The sequence below is a fragment of the Callospermophilus lateralis genome, chromosome 8 (genome assembly GCF_048772815.1).
Source record: "Callospermophilus lateralis isolate mCalLat2 chromosome 8, mCalLat2.hap1, whole genome shotgun sequence".
NCBI classification, from domain to species: Eukaryota; Metazoa; Chordata; class Mammalia; order Rodentia; family Sciuridae; genus Callospermophilus; species Callospermophilus lateralis.
This window is the reverse complement of record NC_135312.1, coordinates 114,978,393-114,999,734: the sequence shown is the minus strand read 5'-3', so window position 1 is coordinate 114,999,734 and position 21,342 is coordinate 114,978,393. Positions and strand designations below refer to the sequence as shown.

Genomic DNA, 21,342 nt, shown 5'->3' with positions numbered 1-21,342 from the left:
ATCAAAGATCAAACCTCAGATTTTGTTAAAACTTAGTGCATGTCTCTAACTTTCATACTATAAACTGGTGGCTTGACTAAAACAGACCAAATAAAAAAGACACAATAGATGGAATACATACATAATTACTAATATAGCATTGTTCCTTACAAAATTTTTATCATGTTCTAACTGTACATATTGACATATTACAGTACTAACAATATTAGCTCAAAGTGAACTAAGCCAAAGAGTATAAACATTTTTAAAAGTCAGTAAGATTTAAACTTGTATGGTAAGGAGCTAGAATGGCTAATATGAACTCTGATAACTTGCACTAAAATCCATCATGTTAAACACTATTTTTGAAAAATATGTAATATGACAATATAGCCTGAGCCTTCAAAAATTATCAGAGAATTTGGCACTAAAGAAAAGCAATCTCAAGTTACACACTTTCAAACTAGCCTTTCCATTATACCTTAATTTCAGTAGGTTGATTTTAAGTAATAAAAAGAACTATGAAACCCAAGCAACAATAGCTGAAAAACAAAGATACTGACCTGTATTCAGAATTATATTAAAACAAAACCAAAAAAAAAAAAAAGAAGAAGAAAAAAAGTTATGCTAAGGGTATTCCCATTTGTGTGTTCCTCCCTTTTTCTAACTTTCTTCTTAATCCCAAATTTAAAAGACTAGTTGTAAAACAGTAGGGTGCCAAATTAAAACACACTTTATTTTCAGATGTCTCCATACTCATAGACTGACTTCCTGTCAGGAAGAGTTCTATTTCACTGAATACCCCAATCAGCAGGGAACTTGCAGAATTAAGTGCCAGTTGATATTACTTTGTTTTGCATTTACCACCCTTGAGAATAATGTTCAAAGATGTAGTAATATAGTCAGCATGGTATCATCCTTCTGACTAGACTGCCAAGCCACAGGGTGTACTGCCAGTTCCACAAAATTTACCTTAAAAGCTTGTGTTTTCTAAATCCTAGTGTGCTGGTGAATCAACAGGACTCCTGTATTTCAGATTAAAGTCTGCATCTAAAATGAAATTATGTGTTTCTTCGACAGGAACAAGAACTTTAAATAAATATTATGGAAAGGTCTACATCCAAATCAAAATAAAGAGCACTTAATTTTGCTAACTTATCAACCTAAATATTTTATTTTAAAAAATGGTACTTAAATGATCTATTTAGAACTTTTAACATATTATTGCTGTTGTTGAAAGACAAATAATATTTATAATAAAATTGATATGAATATAAATATATATTTATAATAGAATGTTATAAAAATTTGAATGAAGTTAAAACACAGATACTTTGCCAAATTAATATCAAGTATGGACATTAAGCTAATTTTATATACTTCAAAATTGTTAGTGCTTCTCAGATTTTTCATGACCAATTTATAGAGCCTGAATCTTCAATGACCCGCTCCATCTCTCATGACTTCCTATCTATGCTGCAAAGGTATCTGGTGCCTTCTTATAAAATCAACTATTTCTATTGCACACAAAACTATATTAACTGAGCATTTCAATATAGAACGCCTATTCTCCCTGCCTTTGTGCATTATGAGGATAAAACTCTCACAGGTAGGTCCATGACAAAACAGGTGATTATAATGAAAGGCTATATTTATTTTTTATCTCAATATTAGACACTGCCTTACTGATTTTCATCCCATCTGCAACCAAAAGATCATAGGTACAATAGCAAATCTCAAGCATAATAAATTTATATTCACTAATTTTCTGAAAGTAGATTCTAAGGAAGAGGTATAAACATATCAAAAAAGTGAAGAATAACATTAAAAATGTTGAAATATAAGAATTATATTAATCCTGGTTGGACCATGCTACATATAAATTGGTCTTAAAGAAACCTATTGTCCCCTAAAGTCCTATTTACCTTGTAATAAAAGGTTGGTTTCGAAGGAAATAGAATAATTTATTTACAGTTTATCAAAGTATGTGTTTCAACATTTAGCGCACTTTGCAAATTTGTTGCCATCCAAACAGCTTTGAGGGTGTAGAAAGATAATGGTGAGATCATTCTACTTTATTTAAGTAGATCTGTTTCTTTTCTGAAACCTTGACATACAAATAGGTATTTTAACATATTAGGCAAACACATCATTTTTAAGAACCAGAGGATCAACATTTGTCACAGTCCTTGTTGGCAGAAACTGTGATGCCAATGAGCATCTGGAATGAACCCAGAGCTATCAGGTGATAAAAATGTTTCTCCACAAAGACAAAAATCTACTGCACAAAACTGATTTCTTCAGAAGTGATCATTAGCAGTGACTCCTTTAACTAAGACCCAAGAATGATCAGGTGAAGGGGATTTAGAATTTATCATGCTTCTTTCAAACACATGGAATATAGAGTAAGAATTCAGAATTAAAGAGTCTGAAGCCTAAATATAAGGGCTAATTCAGATTGAGGCAGAATTTAAGAGGAATAATATAATTTTCAAACAGGAATTTTCTCTTACCTAAAATACTTTTCAATGAATCCAAACTCAAGAATTAAGATTAAAGAAGGAATTTTTACCTAAATAAAGTAAATATACCTATAAAATGTTTAATATGCAGTTGACACTGATAAGCACCACAGACAAAAGGGACAACAAGAAAAGGTTTCCTGTCACCGAGAAGTTTAGAGTTTAATGAGACACAAATCTTCCTATATAGTATGACAAGTGCTAAAACCACTTTTAGGTCTATAAATTAAACTCTTAGTACTTAGCTTTGTGAACCCAATGTCGGCAGTACCAAAACTAGAAATATAAGATGAATAAGAGTTAATGGGGTCTAGAATCATTTTCATCCTATTGTACAGTGGAAGCAAAGAAAACATATTGAATGAGTATGTTTTATTACATAATATAAACACAGGTTCAGATAACATGTTCTGATGCAAAAATAAAATCTGAGCATGTTAAAGATTGACTTTCTCAAAAAATCTAAAGAATCATTAACTTCAGGATGGTTCCAAATACCTCTGGCTGAATTTGAACAACCAGTATTCTACCCTCCACTCATTTCTCAAGGTTTGGGCTCACCAAGAGAGATCACTTTTGTTTATTATATTTAGGAATTACCTATACATATGTTATGCTTTGGAGGTGAGTTGTCCCCCAAAAGCTCACATGTAAGAAAATGCAAGAAGGTTCAGAGGAGAAATGATTATGGGTATGAAAGTCTGAACCCAATCAGTGAATGAACCTCCTGATAGGGATTAACTGAGGGGTAACTGAAGTGGTAGGTTGTGGCTGGAGGTGGTGAGAATTAGAGGTGTGGCTTTGGGGTATATATTTGTATCTGGCAAGTGAAGACCTCTCTCCGCTTCCTGATCACCATGTGAGCTGCTTCCCTTTCCCACACTCTTCCCTCATGATATTTTGCCTCACCTCAAGCCCTGAAGAATGGAGCTGGCCTTCTATGGACTAAGACTTCTGAAACTGTGAGCACTCTGTTCTGGTCAGATACTTTAGTCAAAGCAGTGAAAAACCTGACTAAACAATACAAATTATGCTTTCTTAAACATAAAATTACTACAAATTTCAGTTCAAACAGGCATTCATGTCATTTCTTGACTTTTAATTCTTTAATCTTATTAGCATTTTAATAATAACTTCAAATTGTTATATCTAGGTCTTGATTACAAGCAATCATAATTAATGTTTGGATGGATAAATGAGTATCAAAAGTATCAGCTAATATAGGTCAAAAAAACTATTTAGCTATAACTACAAAGAGTCTATGGCTGGGCTGCAGTTGTAGCTCAGTGGCAGAGTACTTGCCTAGCACATACAAGGCCCTGGGTTTGATTCTCAGCACCACATAAAAATAAATAAAATAAAGGTATTGTGTCCATCTACAACTTTAAAAAACTGAGCCTATGGCTAATATTTTCACTTATTTAACAAATTTTATTGAAAATTTATTGCATTCAGGTACTTTTCAGATGAGGGTCACAAACAGATTAGTGTATCACCTTTAGAACTCTTGTACTTTTTGAATATACAGCACAGTACAGTTTCTATAATTGGATATAAAATAGTACATGTCATATCTCATTAATACAAAATACATTTTTGACTCTAGTTTCTAGGCTTTATGCCAATGCTGAAACATGATCACAGAACATGAATTACACTATTGGTCCAAAATGATTCGTTCAGTAAATATAGAAAATAATTACAGATCCAACTGATAGCAAAACATTTAAATTTATCTTTGAACCTGAGGTTAGTTCTACATGAATATGATAAAAACAAAATACATTCTGGGTTAAATTTGAATTCTTCTAGAAAGAATACCAGTCTTTCTCATGATAAGTTCTAAAAACCTCTCCCTATACAAACAATGCATAAACTGAGAGATATGTCCAAATTACTTACAAAGGAGAGGGAACAAATGAATGAAATAGTTTCTTTTGAATGAAGCAAAACAAAAATAATCTGTGTTTCTGGAGTAAAAAGCTATAATTTTGCATATCTAATGTTTTTCCTTATTCACTACAAGTGAAGACACAGAGTAACATAAATGCAGAGTACTAAAAAGAGACACTTTCTCTGTCCACACTCTGACCCTCCTCTAACACAACAGTAGCTTTTCACAAATCATGTTCCACAAAAATTAACCACAGGCAGTATGATAATAAAAAGGATTCAGTGATTAAATGTGAATCATTACAGATTCAACAATAAGCACTATTTTATAAGTATACACAATATGTATACACACATATATGTATTTACTAGTGGCCTTGAGAGACCCTACAGTCAAGACATCTAATTGAAATATATTTAAATCAACATTTTCCAGTGTTATTTAATACTGTATACTTTCTTTACAGAACATGCATTATTATCACACAGTACACACTCTGGAAATAACTGTATTGAAAAAGTCAGAGTGTGAAAATTGATCAAGGAGGCACACTGCTACCAGAATTCAAACAATGAAAAGTTATAGACACTGGACAGAGTAGAAGAAATGCTTTAGGAACTGTATTATCTGTTGTTCCTGATGAAATTATAAAAACATAGAACCCAGAAAAAATTGACTATAAAGCTATTTTAGTAGACTAAAATGATCAACTCATAAAATAAAGGAAAGGGAGAGGGAAGGATAACATTAAGATAAAGGGAAGATCAGAAATGTAGAAAGAGGAGCAAGAGGCAGAGTTGAGGGATGGGTAAGAGGAGGCAATGAAAAATGAATCCTTAAAAAATCATATTATGTGCATATATAAATATAGCACAGGGAACTTTGGCTTTATACACAGATAGAAAGAACCAATCAAATATAAATAAATTGACAAGCCAAAGAAGTCCAGAACAGTAGTGAAAGGAAGATGGGAGATGGAAGGGAGGAGAAGAAGAGAAAGAGGAAGGGATAACGGGGAATCATGAACTGAAATTGATTCCCTGCATGTATGAGTTTGCTGGGATGAACCCAACTACTATGTAAAACTATAAAGCTCTTAAAAAAAAAATCTACTGTGAGAAAAATAAACTATCAAATAAGGACTGGTAATTAGTTTTGTCCCTAATACATATACATGTCCAAGTGTTTTCTTTATTTTTCAATCCTTATAAAATTCTACTTTGCATTATAGTCATTTGTCTTTCTTACTAATTTTTGCCTCTTGATCTATTTAAGGCATAGCTTAAAGGGAGGGGCTCAACTAAAACCATGACACAGGTTTGCTGAATGAGTGGATGCGTAAAACCACAGCAGGCATAAGGAGGGGCCTCAGCCAAAGCAAGGAGAATCACACAAAGCTCCTTAGTACAGAAATTATTGAAATAAGCCTGACGAACAGTAAAAATGAAAAATTCTAAAAACTATAGCTAATGGTCCTATCATGATGCTGTACAAAAGTCTTATAAATAGGATTTCTTTACAGGTGAAAAACATTCTACTTCGACTACACAATTTTTAGTAAAAATTCCTATTTTGTAGTTGGCAAAAAATAATCCTTTGTTTTACTGGCTCAATGATTTATTTTTAAAGATTACATAATTTTCTAAAATTGGATGTGAATTTTAGTGTAAAAGTTTGAAATGTACCCCTACAGTATGAGTATCTAAGGGCCCAATTAAAAGAAATAAATCTCCATTTATATAAAGTTTTACAGTAAGTGAAACTAATCCATAGTAACAGAAATCAAACCAGTGGCATTTGAGGTGACACAGGTTGGGATTGATTACAAAGGGGCACAGGAAAACTTCCTGGATTAAAATGGCTGTTATATGGTTATGAATATGTCAAAATTCATTGAACTGTACACTTTTTTAAAATGTACATATTTATTGTATATAAATTCGGCCTCAATCTAGTTGATTTTTTAAGAGGTGAGTCTAATTAAGTCAAAGGAAAATATAAAAAGTAAAGACCCTATTTATACATGAACACAACTAGAGTATTTAGTAATGACAAAATAGCTGATCTAATAAAATTTGGCACTTAATATAAGAAGTAATTAATAACAAAAAGTAAGGGAATATTCATAATGAAAAAGACCAAAAGGTGCTGCTGGCCAAACTGTACTCTTATATTGTGTGCACGTACAAATATGTAATAACAAATCCCATGATATGTACAACTATAATGCACCAATAAAAAAGATGAGGAAAAAAAGATAAAAAAGTCCAAAACATGATGATTTATGACTCTTGTTGCCATTCTCTTAATAATTATACAATTATATAAACATATGCTTCAGCAATATGCAATATTGGAGATGGAATCAAAAATGAAAAATTCCTTGCCTTCAAGAAATTTATACTCTAAATGGAAGGCAAAGAAAAACCATGGGCAATTAAAGTACATGATGAAATTACAATGAGATGGATTAGTGAGTGCACTGAATGATACCACATTGACGCACAGAACTGTGGGAAAGCGGGAAGTCAAGGAACACTGGCCAGAAAAGACAGCTAGAAGTTTCCCAAAAATATTGATTTGAATTTCAAGTGCCAAGGACTATGTTAGTATTAGTATATTTTAATGACAAAACAGAAATGGCTGTTGCCTTCCTAGAATCTGGAGTGTAGAAAAGAAGACTAACAGTAAAAGTGAACATATTCGCACATACATATTTACAAGTCCTGTTAAATTCTATGATGGAGGCAATGAAATGAAAAACAGAGATAAAAGAGATGCCATACACATCTCTGAGAAAGAAATAATCAAGCTGTGTTCCTAATAATAAGAAGTCAACAATTAAAGAGTTACCACATTTGAAAAGGGGACATTTTAGGGAAGAAAAAGCATGTGCCCACACGCAAAAATACAATGGCACATTTGGGTAACTTCAAATACCTTCTACATGGTAAGAAATGAGGTATAAGCAGTAAGAGACCTAACAATGGACATGCGTGTGTGTGTACTGGTATTGAAATAACACACTCATAATCAACTACCCATCACAACTATGAAAAGTTCATGAACTAAAAAGGCAAAGGTAATAGCATTAGTGTCATATATTCAGAAAAGATAAACTCAAATAGAAAAGAAATCTAGGATTAAAAAAAATAAGAGTATAAAGTAAAAAAACAAAAGGTATGTTTCATGATATAAAAAATTTCAAAGACAAAACTAACATGAGAATGGTGCTGATTCTTATTATGAATATTATCATGTTTAAATTAATAGTTCAGAGATACAGAAAGAAAAAACACTTAAGTCAAAATTGACCAAGTCTTATATCAATACCTTCAGGTGAAGAAAATATTTCCTTAAATTCCAAAAATCTACTTACTGTGATTTTAAAAGTTTTGTAAGAAAAATCAGACTATGATAGCATTTTAAATTACCTTTTGCTAATTAATTACTCAGACAGGATGCCAGGACAGACTACATGCTGCCTCTAGTTTTTCTATATACTGTATGCATTTCTGATAAATGGGAAAAGAATAGATGACCTGGCAGAAGGCTCAGACAATAATATGTGATTTACAGGACATGAATGCAGCTACCACAAGATTTATCTGACAGCCCTCTCCGATAGTGGACTGTTGAGTATCCGATGGAATGATTTCTAGTCTAGAAAGTCTACTACTGAGTAGCCATACACATTATTTATTTATTAGATGTTTTGGGTTGAAACCATTTTTAAATGATGCACTTCACAATGCACAGTCATAAATTTAGCTTTAAACCCAAGAAGGGAGGTAGTGTTATTGGAATGTATGTCAGACAGAATTAGGATGAGCAACACAACGCTTTTATAAAGTAGCCTTGAATGCAATGTCAATTCTTTCAAAAATGATATTAACGTCAAATGAGCAAGATTCAAACACTGTATACAACACTGGAGTAATATTACTTGAAACATTTATTTAACAATTTTCTTTAAATTCAAGTAGATTTCCTCAGGTTTATACATAGCACTCATAGCAAATATGGGGCACAAATTAGTTACATGATTGTGACGATGAATCTGAAATATTGTTGAGAACTTGTTTAACTTTTTTCTGTGCACAAAGAACATACAGTCTCGTAAAGAATGTATGCAATTTTATTTTGAGAAGTAATGGGATTTAATTTAAACAGTTTTTGGAGCTTAGATAGTTCTTCAATTGTTTTATCTGAGATTCAACATATGAATGAATCTAATTTAGTAAACCTGAAATATAAATTAATTTTGCTCAAAAATGCAATGCTAAGTGTTTTCAGAAAGTTTTCAATTCTAAATAGCAACATTTTGCCTGTTATTAAAATGTAAATAAGATAAAATATAAAATCCTCCTTATCAACAATTAATGAATGAAATGAACATGGAAAAACATAATGCTAGTTGAAGCTTTAAAGAAATGTATAGTGATCAGTTTGGTCTTACTCTCAACAATCAAATGTGATCACTTCCTCATTTTTGAAACTTAGGCTTTAATTTCCATTTGTAATAAAATGTGATTAAGCACCTTGTTCAAAAAAATGCAAAAGGAAAAAGTTTTGAAAAGATTCAAGAAAATAATCAGAACATGGCTGATTGTCATGAAATTAACACCAACTAATTTGTAAAGTTCTAAATCAAATTTGCAGATGTTAAGTTCATAAGCATAACCCATTATTTATGTGATTAAAAAGGAGTTTTTGACCTGATCTTTCGATCTTTGGCACTCAATCCTCTCCATCTCCTCTTAAAAAATTAATTAAAATTTTGGTAAGATGGTAGCTTTTTACTTCCCACCGTATCTCAGGCTAAAAAAAATTATCAATCAAACTCAAAACATCCCCACCCAATATCTGCAAAATGTCGACTTGAAATTCAATTTCATATCTCTGAAGCTTTCATGTAGAAAAAGACAGTTCACTTCTTAACAAAATAAATCACTTTTGTGATTACCAAGTTGACCTCTTTGAATTAGGAAAATTCAAAGTGAAAAATGTAATTATCACCCGGGAACAATCTGTATACATCTGGAGCTAATTCTGGCTTCATTTTTCACATCATTTTTCACACTGTGCTACATCTTGTAGAGATGCCATGGAACTTTTGAAGAACTCATAAAAAATGCTAGGGACTTCAAATACCCAGTAATGTATGTTATTCAAACAAAAACCTTGAGAATTTTTGGCTTTTGAAACTTATTCTACTAAGTGATCTTTATATATCATTTAACTGGGTAAGTATTAAATACTACTGTGGTACACATGAGAAATAGTTGTGTTAAAATGTGTCATTCTTTATCTTCGTGGCTTCTAATGTTCAAATATATAATATACTATGTCTGAAATAGCTTTCATGTACCAAAAATATATTCAACACTAAACTTGAAAATTAAACTTCACTATCAAAATTCACTTATGAAACAATTATGTCACTATAAAAAACAAACCCATATTCTTTTGAAAGAACTGTAAATAAATGCTTCGAAAAGGGTAATTTCATGTATGTAATGAGAATGTTATGTGGCAATTTCTATCCAAGAAATAATGAATTATTTCAAATCAGATGGCTGAATGAGAAGTTTTATTTAGTCGGCTTTTGAAGAAAGAAGCTTTTCTAAATAAGAGAAAATTATACAAACATGAGTTTCACTAAATCTAAGAATAATAATCCTACTAACAAATATAACTACTCCTCACAAGTTCATTATGAAAATCTCTAGAAGTAATTCTTCTTATTGCACTTTATTGATAAAGCATAGCATTGATTTTTCACACCTTCTATGATTCTTTAATTTGTATTCATGAAATGTCCATCAGCACAGTCTAAATAAATTTGGCAATATAGGCACTAAAATGAATAAATCGATACAAAGAAGCATTAATTTTGCATTATCCTTATTCATTAGGCAAGTAAACCATGAGAGTTGAAAATGAAGGTCAAAGGTGTTGAAATGGGTCAAAACCCTTGACCTCTAGACCAATACCCTTCCTATTAAGAAAGGCTTTTTTAAAGTTTTAAGTAGGGGAATTTACTACCAGCAAGATATCACTTTTAAAAGACTACAAAGAAAACTCTCAATAAAAACATTCATCTGTTAAATAGCAAAACAGAAAACAAAATAGCAAAGGATAAATGATTTTTACATAAATTTTTTAAATTATTAAAAAAATCTAAGTATAACATGTCTGAACATGTCTAATTTTGCTATTAGAAATCATTTTCCACATCATATTATTATGATGGCTACCACATTTTTGTTGATGCTTTCCCAAGTCTACTGTGTATGTCAAAAATAATTAGCAATGACAAGGATTCAAAATTATTTATCACTCATTTTATAACCTCTGCACAAAATGGAAGTAAACCCATGATTCCCAGTGGAATCAGAGTGGCACTCCGCAAAGTATAGAAATAAATCTGTTTCTGTAACCTTAAAATACAAAGCAGAGAAACAGTCATCTCAAAATCATTTGATGTGGACATTTTTAATGTGACTCTAAAAGCTTTTGTTTCTCATTTACCTACCACCTTTCTTTCAGTACTTATTTCAAATAATCATATTTTCAAGATACATATAAAATTATTTTAAAACAGAAAACTCAAAATCTCGTTATTGTATAACCTAGTAATAATGCAAATATACTTGCTTATCAAAACAAATTCATGTAAAAATTTACTTTTAATTCAACATTTATTCTTGTACTCACCTGAGAACACAGTAGCATAACCAACTCCACAACTGAACTACTAGACTTCATGCAAACCAGACCTATTTTAAAGAGAATTTTTAAAAAACAATTACAAAGAAATACAAGAATGATTTGTTTGTTACACAGTTTTGTCCAAAATGGTTTTTAAAATAAAACATTAACATCTAGCTAAGAACCATACCTGTACACAACTGATGATGTGATCATGTAAACATGGTTTCAAAATTGCCACTATTTTGGTAAAAGATACCATTTCAACTTTCAAAATACTAAAACATTTATTATAACTTCATATTTAATGACATTTCACAATACTCATGGAAATGTGGACAACATATGCCATATTGATCAATATCATCCACATTTTGTTTTGGAGAGAGTTAATCGTTATACATGCAGAGAAGGGAAATGGCTCTCTGACCTTTGCTTTCTCCACCACACTCTCTCCCTTCAACCCTCCAGCTATCAATCAAGTTTCCATTTTGTTTCATGGCAGCAGACATCCCAAACACTCTTATTAGTACCTTGGCCTCTGACCTCACACTAAACCTTAACAGAAATGCAAGCCGTTGTCTGTTATTCCTGATTTCTTATAAATTAATTCATTTACATTTTCTCTTTTATGTGTCATTTTGGTTTTCCAAAAATATCCTTAGGTAGAAATTGTAATGTGGTCAATATACCCATCTAAATAACTCTTTAGTTTTAATTACCAATAAAATCATTCAAATAACAGTATATAACCAGTATCCATAAAAATACCAATAATTAAAAGTACTAAATTACTAGTGGTTAGAATTATTATAATTTTATAATTATTACATTTTTCTGAACAAACACAAGCTTAGGTTCCAGGGTATGACAGCTAAAATAATTTCTAGTGGCACTTAAACAATCAATAACATTACTTTTTTTTCCCCCTTTCTCTAGTAAAACTCTTCCAGGTATCTTGTCCATTCCCTTTCTCTTATCTTTGTGCTCTTTAGTTCTTCTTCTGTTTTAATAATAATTCTTGTAGTGCATTGACAGTATATGTTGGCATTTTGAAGCTTTAGAAATTGCATTCAGATTAAAAAGGATGTTCGCTCCTTCGTTTTTTAAAAAAGTCACACCATTTTTATTATTGTAGAAAATAATCACTGACAAAAAAAAAAACAGCACTGGAAAAAAATAGCTAAAGAACATCTTTATATTGCTTTAGGTAAGCAGGTAATACATTAATTAAAGAGTGGTTTTTGTAGAGCTAAGTGAGCTCCTTGGGCTAATGCTGCCAAGGCCAAAAAGCAAGGGCAGAGCAATACTCCATCTCCCATTGCTGGTGCAGCCCTCTGCTGGTCTCAAAGTCTGTCACTGTTCATAAAATATACAAGAAGTTCAGTTTAACTCCAACTTCAAAAACTATTACACTAGCAAATAAATTCAGAACTTTCCACAATTAAATCATTCATCATTACTGCACTATTCTAAAGGAGTTAGAATTTTGACCATTGGGTCCTGATCTGGACCTTTTATATTTACTCATATAATGAGCAAAAGGGATAAAAAGATTTCTGGGCTATCCAAAATTAGAAATATTTTTATATGCTCTTTTGTCTCTTCAATCATGCTTATAGGCTATTTCAATACCTATATACTTCAGCAAAAACTGGATCTGCATATGCATTTATTTATTTGTTGTTTATTTATTTCAGTCTTATTTCCCAAGACCGAAGATTAGTGTAAACCAGACTAAAGATTAGTAAACCAGGAAAAGGTTGATATTTGCCACCTAGTTGACATGAAGAGTCGGGAAAAAAATACATCCACTGATCCCTGAGCTGAATGCTCAGAATACCATTGCTAGTAAAACTTCAAATACACACATTTCTTATTATTCATTTTTATTTGAACAGTTAATGTGGGGCTTATGGGAGGAAGGAGCAGTTAGTGATGTGGAGAATATGCTCAATTATAAGTGAGAAAGGGGTTCAGAGGACATGATAGATCTGATATTAGCCCTCTTAACACTAACCTCCCTGACTAAAGTGCTGGGAGCCATCAGCCAAGTAGGTATGACAATTTCCTTGCCAGCTACTCCCATGCTGTCTAGTGGAAGGACTCTTGAAAGGTGACCTTGCTCAAGGATCAGGGCAGATCCGTGTTTAGGGTGTCCCCGGTTTAGCATAATAGGAGATTAGGGTGTTCCCCGTTTAGAATAGGGCGTATCCTGCTCCTGAGTTCCTCTTGAGTTCTTAGGGTCAGACAGTATATTTTAGGAGACAGAAGCCCAGTGGTGGATTTGGGCAGAGAACATGGATTTCCCCAGATCGTGTTTGTAGACGGCCAGTGACAGTTCGCGAATAAAGAATTGCTGTTTGAATCTACAAGCTGTGTGGAGGCTCGTGATTTGTGCCCAGCCAGAGACTGCGGACATTGGTACTATAAGAACAAATAAATAACTTTGGGAGTAAAGAATATAGTTCATAAGTTGTCACATACCATTTTGAAAAACAGAAATTAGTATGTGAAATACAAATTATAGAAAATTCCTGTAATATAGACTATTCTATTTTTTAATTCAGGTCTTTTCAAATTTTATTACTTACTGAATAAAAGTCCTTCAAAACTTCATCAAATAGTCCATGGCTAAATAAATTATATTCTAGATATATCAAAGTAAATTACCATTCAAAACATAAATATTTCTAAAACGAGAACATGGGTTTTCACATAAATTTATTGCAACTTTTTGACTCTATGGAAATAAAATCATTCATCACCAACTCCGTATACTAAAGCTGTATATTGATATTTTAAAGATATTGATACTAAAGTTGTATATTGATATTTTAAAGACATTGAGATAGGGATTGGGGGTATTTTTCCAGGATCTGTAAGCTTGAATAGAATAATAGTGTTTTATCCTAAATGATAAAGACATGGACAAAGATAAGCCAGAGTGAGCAATCATCTAGTACTAATACTTTTAGACACAAAAGTTAATTCTGTTTCATCATTGATATAAGTCCTCTATCTTCTCCTTAAAATTTCTTAGTTTGGGGTTGAAGACTGGTATTTCAAAGTGAGTCTGTTAAGTTTGTAAATAGACCTAATTACTTGAAAAAAATTGTCCTCTGTTAAACTGATATATGCTGCCTAAATAAATTTACAGTAAGTCTTTATTAAGTGATTTAAAGTGATGACTCACTTTATTGAGTCATCCTGTGTAATATTTGAAGACACTACATGTAAATGCCCATGCAAAAAAAAAAAAAAAAAAGATAAATAATTGCTATTCTTCATCCATTCCATAAATAACTTGGCCCTCAATACCCTCAGCAATCTACTTCTGCATGCTATCTAGTTTGATGCAATCTCAAATTATTAGAAGAAATCTAGTAATTTATGCATGATATAAGCAGGATGAAGTACAATACTACTATTATCACTACTTATTTGTAACATAGAATCCTACTAATAAAAACTAAAAAAACATTCCACAATCCTAACATGGAAATATACTGTTTTTTATATGGAGCTTAAGCTCTAGTGAAACCTTGTGACACTAGTCTCTCCAAATCTCTACACATATGGCTAATTATAAAGTATCAAAACAAAAACTCTTAGTTATTTGGTTCACCACATAATTTCTACTTCATTGAGATCACTGATAAAAAATGTATAACAAGTTTCAATGTAAAAGACACATGGGATTTAGTCTTCAAAAGATTCAGACTCTATAAGAAGCCTTGTCAAAGACTAAAAATACACAGAGTTCTTATTATTCATTTAAGTTTTTAACTTTGAAATATAAATCAATATAAATGAAAGTAAAAATCACCTACTTGTTCCTTCTATAAGCAGCTCTTGTCCATGGCTACCCAAAAGTGTCCGAGAAAGAAAAGGTGCAAAATCCACAAAAATCTCTCGTAGAAGAGGAGCTGCCTTTTCTAAAGCATGTTCCAGTCTCTCTGTAATACTAATAGAAAGATGTTAAGTGACTCAAATTATTCAATACACTTTATCATTCTTAAAATGAACTATATTTCCACAGAAATATAAAATTATGCAAAAATTTAAAATGAGCTACACAGGATTTTTGCTATGCATAGTAGTCCTCCTACTGATCTGTCTTGGTACCTTGAGCCCTGACAGACAACCTGGTTAACAACTATTCTAAGCATCAGTTCTTATGAGAAGTTGGAACTCATCTGTTAGGAGTACTTTCTTGGGCTGAGGGTGCAGCTCAGTGGTACAGCTCTTGCTCATAAGGACCTGGTTCCATTCCAGCATCACAAAAAATTAAAAAAAAAAAAACAAAAAAAAAAAACACTTTCTTTTAAGCTGTATATTGACCCAAACAGACTCAAGACTTCATCAAATTTGTCTGTTAAACACTAAATCATCATTGAGTTCAAGGGCCGTGTTTTTGTTTCGAAGTTGTCAATGTATACAATAATATCATGTAAAAGCACATTTAAACTGATCACAATTAACATTAATATATTTTTGTATGAATATTTACATATATTCATGCATACAAAAACATATATTTAAAAACTAAAAAAAAAAAAAGTCCCTTGCATTTAGGGACACTAAGAGTATCTAAAGCTTTATAAGCCAAACAAATATGTGAACAGCCACTACTTATCACTGTTCACACCAGGGGTACTTCCAGTTCTCACTATCAAGAAAGTAGTTGCTACACAAACTAACAACATAAACTTATCTAAGTTTCTACTATCAGAAATCATCTCCTCACAGGTACTGCCCTTAATAACAATTCTTCTATGTAACTCATAGAACTTTTCAACCCTAGAAAATATCAAAAAACAAGCCTACACTTGAAATATCTTAGGGCATATTGTGCAGTGTTGTGGATTTCCCAATTATGTTAAGGAAAATCAAGAATTCTCTGTTCACTAAGGATCTAGTGGTAGAAAACACTTTCACACCATTACAAATTAGAATTTGAAACACATTTTTACAAATAAGGCAAGTGACAATAAAAATATTTATTTTACATAAATATATGTTATGCATGTAGCACTGTTATATATTACAAATAGCCATGTCCCATGAACATTTTACATCTTATAATCTTTTGAAACAAATTTAATTTCTAAAATTTTTCCAAGCCTCTAAATGTTTAAAAAAAAAAAATTTAAATGCCATGTATACTAGAAGGGAGTGAGAGACATATGTTGGAAAGGAAGGAGGGGATAGGAAAGGAAGGGAGGGAAAGGAGGAAGATGGAAATAAGGAAAATAAGCATAGCTAAATAGTTTTAAATGTAATCCAAAGGCATAAATCAAAATATCCAACTTCATAGTTTAAATACCTCATATTTGAAACAGGGTCTTGTGGAACTGAACCAACTGTTGGAACTGAGGGCAATTTTGCATTAGATGATCTACTGCCTACAAAAGAAAAATAATCATTGACGGGAATTTTCTGGTTTTAGATGCAAGGATTCAAACAAACAAGTTGTCATACCAATGAATAACAATATATTACAATGCATTTTTAAAACATCCATTTGGATAACACTAAAGTCTAACAATCATTTTCTTGAATCCTTTCATAAATAAATTCAGTTACCATGCCAATTATCAAGCTAAGCAATCCTTCTGTTCATGGACTGAAGAGGTAAACAAAAAGTTGTTCAGATATAAGGTGTGTGGCTCAAAAAAACTGTGCAAGACTGTTCAAAGGTGAAATTCAGATTAAATTATGAGAGCTGTAATCTAATAGGTGGATTTATCTATTTGATTATTATTTATTTTTTTATTTACACTGTTTCACTACTGAGCTACATCCCCAGTCCTTCTTATTTTTATTTTAAAACAGGGTCTCACTAAGTTGCTGAGGCTGATCTTAAACTTGTCATCTTCCTCTCTCAACCTCCCAAGGCACTGGGATTGCAGGCATGCACCATCATACCTGGCATGGTTTAATAATTTAAATGAATCACTGGGTGGTAACTACAGGTAGTTGAGACATGGCTGGAGAAGTAGGTCACTAGGGGTGGGCCCTTTTATATTCTGTCCCTGGCTTCTCATACATGCATATGCATGTATTCTCTCTCTCTCTCTCTCTCTCTCTCTCTCTCTCTCCAACCCCTCCTTCCTTCCTGGCTGCTATGAATGAGCTACTTTCCTCTGCCATGCCCTTCTACCATAATGTTCTGCATCATCTCATGCCCAGAGCAATGATGTCAATTGACCATGGACTGAACCTCTGAAACTGTGAGCCCATAACCGTGAGACAATAACTTTTCATCCTCCCAGTTGTTCTTGTCGGGTATTTTGATCACAGCAATAAAGGACTGACTATCACAAATAGTTATACCTCCATTACCATAAAAAAATGTCATTCAGTCATCAGTTAACATCTGCTATATGCTGACAGCCTAAGTCTAGTCTGTCAAACAACCAACGAACACCTGAGAAACCTTTCTTAAATGATTCAAGCAGAATTTACATTCTGTCATTTGTACTCACTGTCATTACAGTGTTTATTTGGTGGTACTTTGAGCCAAGTGTTCTACCATTGAACTACATCTCCAGCACTTTTTTATTGAGTCAAGGACTCACTAACATACCCAGTGTTGGGATTTAACACTAATCAGTACTTAGGAAGGCTTATTGTTCCTGAGGTGAATGAAGGACTTGTAAAAATGTGCTGGGGAAGGGAAGGAGAAGGAAAACTGTCTACTTTCCTATCTCCAATCCATAAGTGAAGTCATGCACTCATAAAATATCTGAAGGAACACCTGTGCAAAAATGGCATGCAATACATCCTGTACATATTCCTGGTGGGTAGCTCTGATGCAGCCCTCAATTTGTCCTGATCTATTGCTGCTGCCAAGGAATACAAGAGTAACAAAACTCTATGGGAAGTCATGGGGCAATGACCTGCTCACCTAGGACCTGACAGACCCAGATGGGCTTTCAGCTGTCTAAAGACATGGCACACCTTAGCAGCCACCTCCCTCTCCCCAGCCACATTACTTTAGTTGATTTTTAAAATGTTCTTCTATTATACAGACTTTTTGAAAACAGAAACTTTTATCTTTTTCATCCATCTACCTAGAGTCTAGAGAATCTAACACAATAGAAGGTCTTCAATCAATATGAATTACAGAAATGATTCCCTTAGTCATTCTGAACTCCTATATTTAATAGATCAATTTTCTCACCTGGTATATACTTCCTTACCTATTTCCTACTATTTTATTTCACTTCCATTGTTCAAACTACTATGTCAAATTAACTTTCATCATATGATTTTGTTTGTCTTTCCAATCAATGCTTCCAGATAACCTTAGATACTCTTGTAACTCTATATTGTTAAATGACCAGTTCATCCTCTTATAGTGTAAAGTGTTCAAACTATTGTCTCCTATAGGAATCATGTTCTTTACGTTATTAGCAAAGAACTGTATTTGTGAATTTTACATGGCAAGAGAAAAATAGTTGCCAGGAAATTAACCCTGACAGAGAATGGGTAAGAACAGAAACTGGGGCTGGGGATGTGGCTCAAGCAGTAGCGCGCTCGCCTGGCATGCTTGCGGCCCAGGTTCGATCCCCAGCATCACATACAAACAAAGATGTTGTGTCCGCCGAAAACTAAAAAATAAATATTAAAATAAAAAAAAAAAAACAGAAATAATATGCATTATGACAAGTCTTTGAAGAATGAGTTTAGAAGGCTAATTTGGAAGACAGTTTTCTGAGACTTCAAGAGAAAAAGGGAGAAGAAAGAGAAAATGCTCATCTAGAATACAGAAAGAAAGATGGTTAAAATACATGAGAAGGAAAAAATGTAGTCCTCTGACATCTGAGGACATCAGCTAAGCCTTATTGTTTGTTGTTAGGAGCTGAATTGGGGCCCACAGCTAGATCTTGGCATTATACATAAACAATTTTAAATATAAACAATGTTTAGTAAGCTTTTTTGCTGCTATGACTAAATAACCCAACCAGCACAACTGTAGAGAAGGAAGAAATTATTTGAGGTTTCACGGTTTCAGAGGTCTTAGTCCACAGAAGGCTGGCTCCATTTCTCAGGGCTCAAGATGAGGATAAACATCATGGCAGAGTGTGCAGCAGAGGGAAGCAGCTTACATCTTGGTGATCAAGAAGGAGAGAGAGTCAGTCCACTCTCCATATACAAAATATATACACCAAAGACACACCCCAATTCTCACCTCCTCTAACCACACCCTAAACGTCAGTTAATCCCATCAAGGATTAACTCATTGATTAGTCTAAGGCGATAGCCCAGTCATTTCTCCCCCAAACTTTTTTGCATTGTCTCACAGGTAAGCTTTTGGGGGACACCACATCTAACCCATAACAAACAATTTCACAGAATAATATTAACATCAGACAAGGATATTTGGTGACCAAGAAGAATCAACATAATACCATGTTATAATCATGTTCCAACACAGAGGAAAAAATGAACTCTTCCCAAATAACAAAAATAATCAAACACCCAAAGCCCTATTATCAGAGAAAGCTGGTTATTTACAAAATTCAGTGGCAGTCTCAGTCATGCCCTCCTAGACATTATGATAATATCTAATCACAGAATTACCCTTGCTTCCTAACAGTATTCAATCCAGAAGGCTTACTTCCTTAAATCCTCACCAAAATCACCTAATACAAGTTCAAATCCTATGATAAACATCATTCCTGAGATGACATACATTTCTCCACTCACATACTTCAAAGAATAACAAACGTATTAAACCAAAGTCCTGGTACTCTTTGCTTGGAAGGCATTGATGAAAATTTCATGTGAATTTGGTGTCAACATATCTTATATACAAACATAGATAAGATAAATTGTGGTATACAGGTGTATTAAGAATTGTATTGCAAAAAAAATAAGAAAGCTCATGTATAATGGCATAATTTGACATGAACATACTTTATATACAGAATTACGAAAAATGGTGCTGTGAATGGATAATTATGAATGTAATGCATACTCCACTACTGTCACGGATGTAAGAAATAATAGATAGATAGATAGACAGAAAGAAAAAATGAGCAGAATATATAAATAAAAAATTTAAAGATAATTAGACCAAAATAGTACTACTCCTGTGTTCAAGGTGATAAATAAAACAACTCACAAAATAATACTTACAAAAAAAGAAAAGAAATGTAAGCATAACATTTGGAAAGGAAATAGAGAAAGAATAAGATCAAACAATTTATGGTAAGATACAAATTAGCACTTAAACTATGGGGAGGATTCTGATTTTTAAACATCTGAAAAATATATATCTTATCACTGAGAACTGCGATTTCATAGTGTTCCTGGTGATTTTTCACATACATAAAGGTATTTTTATCTATATACATGGTTGTATTAACAAAAACTTGAAAAAGTTTTTTAACAGTATTTTTTAACAGTATAAAATAAAACTATTTTATTTTAGTTTAACAAAGAAAGTTGCAAAAGCATTAAAGATAATTAATAACAAATCACAATAGAGTAAGTTTGAAATGTTTGAAGATATTTGATAATCAAATGCACATCATGGATTAGACTGGATACTAGAATAAGGGAGGTGTTGCTAAAGGGCATTGATGGGAACCTAGAGAAACTATTGAAATAAGAAACGTGAATGAGATAATAGTTTTGCATCCCTATCAATGTCCTAATTCCAACATTTATGTGTCAATATAAGTATATGTAAGAAAGGAAACACATTGACTTATTTAGAGAAAATTGTCATATCTTTAAATTTATTCCAAATCATTCAGAAAATAAATTGCATGTATGTATGTTTGTGGATGTATAGAAAAAATAATTATAGCAAAGGTAGGAAAATGGTAAAAAAAAATGGTCAATAACTGAATGCTTATTTTTTAATTGTTTCAAATAACAATAAAATATTACAAAATACTGCATAAAATAGATGAATACATGTACTCCTTAAAAAAAAAAAAAAACTTCATGTGGGGGCTGGGGTTCTAGCTCAGTGGTAGAGCACTTGCCTAGAATGTGTGAGGCTCTGGGTTCACTCCTCAGCACCATATAAAAATAAATAAATAAAATAAAAAAGGTATTGTGTCCATCTACTAATATATATATATATATATATATATATATATATATATATATATATATGGGGGGGTGTGTGGGTGTGTGTGTGTGTGTATACACACACATATACACACACACACACACACACACACACACACAAATATACATACATGTATA

General features: G+C 32.4%; 1 protein-coding gene across 6 annotated transcripts in view; it reads right to left on the bottom strand.

Moving 5' to 3' along the window:
* The window catches only part of Lrba (LPS responsive beige-like anchor protein), a 719,595-nt gene that overhangs the window by 485,195 nt on the left and 213,058 nt on the right, over window positions 1–21,342 (bottom strand). For all 6 annotated transcript variants that reach the window (XM_076865289.2, XM_076865291.2, XM_076865292.2 and 3 more), the window contains exons 32-34: window positions 16,439–16,517; window positions 14,943–15,076; window positions 11,116–11,177 (exon numbers count right to left, since the gene is read on the bottom strand). In XM_076865289.2, the coding sequence (XP_076721404.2) occupies window positions 11,116–11,177; window positions 14,943–15,076; window positions 16,439–16,517 (275 nt within the window). The remainder of the gene's footprint in view (window positions 1–11,115; window positions 11,178–14,942; window positions 15,077–16,438; window positions 16,518–21,342) is intronic.